The sequence below is a fragment of the Dendrobates tinctorius genome, unplaced genomic scaffold (genome assembly GCF_039654945.1).
Source record: "Dendrobates tinctorius isolate UK_male_01 unplaced genomic scaffold, ASM3965494v1 ptg000032l, whole genome shotgun sequence".
In the NCBI taxonomy this organism is placed as follows: domain Eukaryota; kingdom Metazoa; phylum Chordata; class Amphibia; order Anura; family Dendrobatidae; genus Dendrobates; species Dendrobates tinctorius.
In genome coordinates this window covers 38,316,753-38,323,240 of record NW_027361700.1, presented here as the reverse complement: position 1 = coordinate 38,323,240, position 6,488 = coordinate 38,316,753, and the positions used below count along the sequence as shown (strand labels likewise).

The 6,488-nt window shown below is 41.5% G+C and overlaps 1 protein-coding gene across 1 annotated transcript in view; it reads right to left on the bottom strand.

Moving 5' to 3' along the window:
* Positions 1 to 311: 311 nt before the first annotated feature.
* The window catches only part of SGCA (sarcoglycan alpha), a 29,262-nt gene continuing 23,085 nt past the window's right edge, over positions 312 to 6,488 (bottom strand). The window contains exons 5-9 of the mRNA XM_073572789.1: positions 6,008 to 6,167; positions 5,413 to 5,612; positions 4,635 to 4,661; positions 1,603 to 1,826; positions 312 to 1,431 (exon numbers count right to left, since the gene is read on the bottom strand). Of these exons, the coding sequence (XP_073428890.1) occupies positions 1,637 to 1,826; positions 4,635 to 4,661; positions 5,413 to 5,612; positions 6,008 to 6,167 (577 nt within the window). The 3' untranslated portion in view covers positions 312 to 1,431; positions 1,603 to 1,636. The remainder of the gene's footprint in view (positions 1,432 to 1,602; positions 1,827 to 4,634; positions 4,662 to 5,412; positions 5,613 to 6,007; positions 6,168 to 6,488) is intronic.

The window sequence follows — 6,488 nt, the reverse complement described above, 5'->3', positions numbered from 1 at the left end:
AAAGCTCAATAGCAGTAAGACTCAATAGCAGCAAGTAGTGAAGTAGTGGATATGATGAAGCTATTGTGAAACACGAGTCGGGTCTGTTGGTGGGTGAGCTCATCGTATCCATGTACTTGTGCTTTCTTGTGGGTATACTTTATGCAATCCCCTCCATGGGACGTACTTGGATGTTCCAACAAGGCAACGATCCAAAACACAAGGCCAAGTCGACCTGTCATTGGCTACTGCAGAACAAAGTGAAGGTTCTGGAGTGGCCACCTCAGTCTCCTGACCTCAATGTCATTGAGTCACTCTGGGGAGATCTTAAGAGCGCAGTTCATGCTAGACAGCCCAGGAATTTACAGGAACTAGAGGCTTTTTGCCAAGAAGAGTGAGCAGCGTTACCATCTGAGATAATAAATTACCTCATAAACATATACCACAAAAGACTCCAAGCTGACATAGAAGTTAGGGGGGCAATACACGGTAATAAGAAATGGGGTATGTCATCTTTTGATCAGGGTCATTTGCATGTCTTGAGTTGTCATTATGATTTAAAAGAGAAAACACAGTAGTTTAACAATAAATGGCGTCACCCAACCACTAACCATGAGTGGAGAAAAAGTTTTGTTGTTATCATTCATATTCTCTGTAAAAAGGCCAAGAAAGCAAAAATTCTGCTGGGGTATGTAAACTTTTGAGCACAACTGTAATCATGGATATTTTTGACTAGCTCACCCACCAATTGTCTTTCTTGTCTGTACTTGCATTTTCGGCATCTGCTTTGATTATATTGTATGATTTTTTTTAAATGTTTTCAATAAAAGTATTGTCCTCCATAACAGTTTTGCACCATGGTCTTGGCAGCTCTCTCTCTCTTTTTTCCTGTTTCTTATAATTACCTAATGTTTCATAACGTCAGACCTCCAAACAGTTTTCTATGACATAAACATCCTTAAAATTTTATAGGTAATGATCTCATCACAGGGAATAATATCTGAGCATCCGCATTCTCAGGATTGCTGTAGGACCCTACCAACCAGGCTTATATGGCAGTGCAAAGTTTGTCGTGCCAATATCCCATTATTACTTATTTTGTCATAATTTGACTGTAAATTATCTTCACCTAATAAACGAAATTGTAAAATGTTGCGTGTTTCTTTGTTATTTCTATGTGACGAAGCTGATTGTTAGCTAATAGCTATATCTGTTCCTTGCAAGGTGAGATGACAACCAGTAGAACCACCATTTCAGATCTCACGAAGTTTGGCTCCCAGAAAGGTGAGAAGGGTATTTAGCTGGTATTCTGTATATTCTGATGACAGTAACTTTATTTAGCAGCTTATTATGTAACCATTGACTGCATTAATACCAAATACACTACAGCAGGAAACATCATTTTGCAGGATTCATTCCTTCAGAGATCAACTTCCCGAATGACTTCATTTCCTAGGAAAAGTAAAAGACGTAAGCACACTTTTACAGATATAATAAAATGTCAATGCATGTACTATTTACAGGTCACCATGAAATTTTTACACAACAGAACATAAACCGTCGGTGCACCTCATACACTAACACATAAGGGGGCTGTCTTCATCCTCTGTATATACTATATACCTTGTTGAGCATTGGTGAAGGATCATTAGAACATTTATTGCTGCGCCAGGATGAGAGGTACATGGGCGCTATCTTCTGACAACTCCATCGGGGATGTCCTTTGTCCAGTGCGGGCGTTGAACATGGGCAGCGTGGAAAGGGGTCGAGGAACATCCCTTTTGGAAGCCATATGCCGTAGCTCTTCCGTGTTGGAGAAGATTGATTGTTGATGAACTAACTGGAGTCTGTGAAGCACAAGCGATCACACATGATAAATGATACAATGGTAAGAACCAGAAACAACATGATGGGCACATAGAGTTCATGTAATATAGAGTGGCATCAAAAAACCACCATCTTTAATGAACATCGAACAAAGAAATTTCTGGAGCCAGAGCCTGGTTCTAGATAGCAGGGCAAAGCTGCAGTGAGTCTAAATGTGAATGAGCCCCTAGTGCTATGTACCAAGGAACAAGCCTGCCTCTTCACACAAGGTGAAAGAAGCTTAACTGCAACCATCTTAGTAGCCACCCAAACTCATTTAGGAGTACTCTGGTAAGCTGAGCAAAGAGGGTTTCAGGACACTTAAAATACAGCAAAAAGATCTGAAATCAGGCTCTGATTTGTGAATTACCGGATGACTCCATCACCTATCATATCACACCTAGCAGCTCTCAGATTGTTCCCATCCACACCCATCTCTGGCCTCTAAATTTCTCTGCTTGTACTCCACAATCAGAGGCCGGCAACTGATGTCAGTGCGCACGTCATCGGCATATGACATCACTGCCATGTGCCATCAAAGCGGAAGAGAATGCTGATGGACCGCAGCCAGTTAAAGAGAAAAAAAAATTATTTTTTTTTTGCATGGGGCCAGGATGGGAGATCATATGGGTCCTGTGGGCAAGATGGGAGGACATATGAGGCCTGGGGTCAGGATGGGAGATAATATGGGAACTGGGGGCAGGAAGGGAGGACATATAGGGCCTGGAGCAGGATGGGAGGACATATGTGTCCTGGGGGCAGGATGGAGACACATGGGGCCAGGATGAAAGGACATATGGGGCAGGACAGAGACACATGGAGCCAGTAATGAGACATATGAGGCTAGGAATGAGACACAAAGGGCCAAGAATGAGACACAAGGGGCAAGGATGGGGGACGTAATTACAGGAAAGGACCAGGATGTGAGACATTATTACTGTAGGACCTAAATAAAGGATATTATTACTGCTGTGATGTATTTTATTATTGAGGACACTGTTTCAATGTGGGGTCCTGTTACTGTGCAGGACAATACTATGTCACTTTTTCTTCATCTGTCATATTATAGAAGTTGGGGAATGTGCTCTGGAAACAGTGCTCTAGATAACCATGTTATTTTCTGCAGAGACGAGTCTTGACTGGAAGTAATGATGGCAGTCTGTGCTGGATGAAGAAAAGCGAAGATGAGTATCTTTAACTAGAGATGTCATTGGTGAGTCAGTGTGTTACCTGTACCCTGACACTATATATTATATACAGAGCTCCTGTGTATAATGCCACTGGTGCGAACTGTATTACCTGTGCAATATATACAGAGCTCTTGTGTATAATGTCACTGGTGAGTCTGTATTACCTGTACACTGACACTATACACAGAGCTCCTGTGTATAATATCATGAGTGATCCCTGTATTACCTGTACACTATAAACTATATACAGAGCTCCTGTGTATAATGTCACTGGTGAGTCACTGTATTACCTAAACACTGACACTATATACAGAGCTCCTGTGTATAATATCACTGGTGAGTTGCTGTATTACCTGTACAAAGACACTATGTACAGAGCTCCTGTGTATAATGTCACTGGTGAGTTGCTGTATTACCTGTACACTGACATTATATACAGAGCTCCTGTGTATAATGTCACTAGTGAATTGCTGTATTACTTGTACACTTACACTATGCTATGAACAGAGCACCTGTGTATAATGGCACTTATGGTAATATTAGTATTGTGGATTTTTATTAAGATCAGTATTGTAGTATTCGGTCACTATGTGGTGGTAATATGTGGTCTGGTCATGGTGTGGTGGTATTTGTTCCTTGTATGTGGTATTATTTGGTCACTATATCATGGTAATATGTGGTCCAGTCATGGTGTGATGGTATTTGTCCCTTGTATGTGGTCTTATTGGTAATTTAAAAAAATGTATAAGACACATTCCCTTAAAGAAAAATATACCTAAAAAAAGAGCTGTGAGTATTTTAAGATTTTTTTAATAAGATAGAGCAGACTAGGGCCCTGCCAAAAGAGCCTACCATGTCCTGGTGGCAGGCATAAAAAAAATCTTTTGACAAAAACAAAAGCTGCTGGCTATGTATGTGATATGGTGTTCGATGGGAACTGTTAATATGTGATTGGTGAGGACGTGGTACAGAAGTAGAGTTTTCCAAGAGTGGGGGGTTGGGGGACTGTGGAAGTTTCGATGGGGTAGAGGCTGAGCTGGGGTGAGGTCTGGGCAGTGTCTCAAGGGAGCTTGAAAATTTTGCTTGTATGGGGCCCTGAAATTGCTGGTGGCAGCCCTGACCACATCAGATGGGAAGAAGAAATCAAAATAGCAGTGATGCACCAACTACAGATAGTGGACATCTGGGAGATGAATAGCTAAGTGTCACACAGAGCATGCTGGTGAAATTTTGTGACATGGGCACGCCCCTTTCAATGTTGCACACCAAGTTTACATTCTCTTCGCCCCCATCCATGCCGCCTGGGACTCTGTGGCACATGAAACCTCTGGAAATTGGTAAATTAAAATAGTTTTCTGACATTTTCATGATGGCCTGGGAGATTTGCTTAAATAGGAGTCCGGAGAGTCTCCCTTTTGTCCTGATAGCCTCCAGGACGTTCTGAGGATGTTTGCAAATATGTATAAATGTCACATCAACTCAAACAGGTATTCACAAGGAGCCTCTGCATCATTATTTATAGCCTATGCTATATTATACAGGCAAAAAATACTGCTGGGGAGCTGCTTTGAAGAAGGAGACAGAAGTTCTGATACTTACTCGGATGCCTCGGAGTCTCTCTTTTGCCTTGGAATAAAAAAATAAGTGTGAGATTAAAATCATACAAGTTGTATAATAATACAGTAACTATCATATCCATACCCAATACCGCATCATTGATCACAGTGATGTATCCCATCTTCATGATCATTCACACCACAACAGTCACCATGATCCCTGACACCTCACCAATGTTCATGATCCCTCACATCACACCAATCACTATAATTCCTGAAATCACCCTGATCAGCATGATCCCTGAAATCTCACCAGTTATCATGATCCCTACCACCATGTCACTCATCATTATCCCTAACCATGCACCTATCATCATGATCTCTAACATCACACCAGCCATTATGACCATGTCAATCATCATATGATCCTTAACACCAGTCCTTCATCCCAAACGCCATGTCAATCATCGTAATCCCATGTACTACATCCTCCATGAAATGAGCCCTACTATCTTCCACAATCTATCGCATACACCATCTGTCTCACCATAATCCCTGATGCTACTCCTTTGACCCTTCATCTTCATCGCTATCCCACAGTATGTCTACATCTTGAGCTTAGGCACAACCATCTTCATGAAGTAACAATGTCTCCCCAATGTCCTAGTTTTGGTCCCAAGAGACAGAAATTGATCCGGTCCGCTGCCAATTCTGATTCTACTGATAAATCCCCTTGAGGATGGGCAAACCCCTTACAGCAGTCTGATTTGCTATGGACAAGGGGGGTACACAAGTCTTGTATTTCGCTTCTCTATACTTACACTCCTTCCCTGCGGCAGCACATAACATAGGAAAGCAGGATGCACAGCAACAGGGCGATGAGAATGGGAAGTAACATTGTCAGCAGGTAATCTGGTATGTAGTCAGTTTCACCTAATTCATTAGAAGGAGGATTAAATGTCGCATCCCATTTCAGCGGATGAAAACTTCGAGGAGAAGGAGAGGATCCCGACTCATCTACCTATAACATAAACCAATGCAAGCTCAGCATTTATCACATGATATTTGGGCTCCAGGTTATTAAATGGTCTGGATGATCAAATAGACATAGAAAAGCATGTAAAACATATAATTATTAAATCAGAGATCATTACTAACTGGATACAATGGCTGGATTATTGGAAATACTGGACTGATGATGAATTAAAGGAATTTTCCATATTGCTGAGTTTTTTTTATTTTTATATATAAAAATAAATAATTCTCTACATAGCAAATTCAGCATAAAAATTCATATTTTTCAATAGATTAGCGCTATATAATTTTTACAAAAAAACACGCATTTTTGAACTTGTGTATTGTTGTGTGAGCCTATGCCACCTGGTGGCCATACGCAGTACTACACATGGTACTCACCAAGGTCACATTGCACCAGTCTATGTTGTAGTCATTTGCCAAAAGTTGAGGACATAGCACTGGTCGCTTTCCTTCTTTGCACTGTTGTTGGATCTGCGGCTTTTGGGTCTCGTAAAGACACTCCGGGAAGGGTACAACAGATCCCACCTTTACAAACACCCTGTACAAAGGCAAATGGTCGGACGTCGTAGTGAAAGCTTTAGATTTTGTCATCAATGTTTGAGTTGGGATTGTTAAAAGATGTTTTTTTAAAAAAAGTGTAGGTTAGTGGCCTACAGGTATGTCCAAAATTAACAACTTTAGTGTTGGGGGGGTGGGGGACGTTTAAGTCCTGCCCCCAGCCCTGCCCAAGAATGCCCCCGATGCTCGCAAAGCCTGCCAAGAAGGACCACCCACATTTGGAATACCGGGACTATATTAGAAAAATTAGGACAGTCCAGGCAAATTTAGGGCTGTAACCAACAGTTCCGTGACTTGAAAC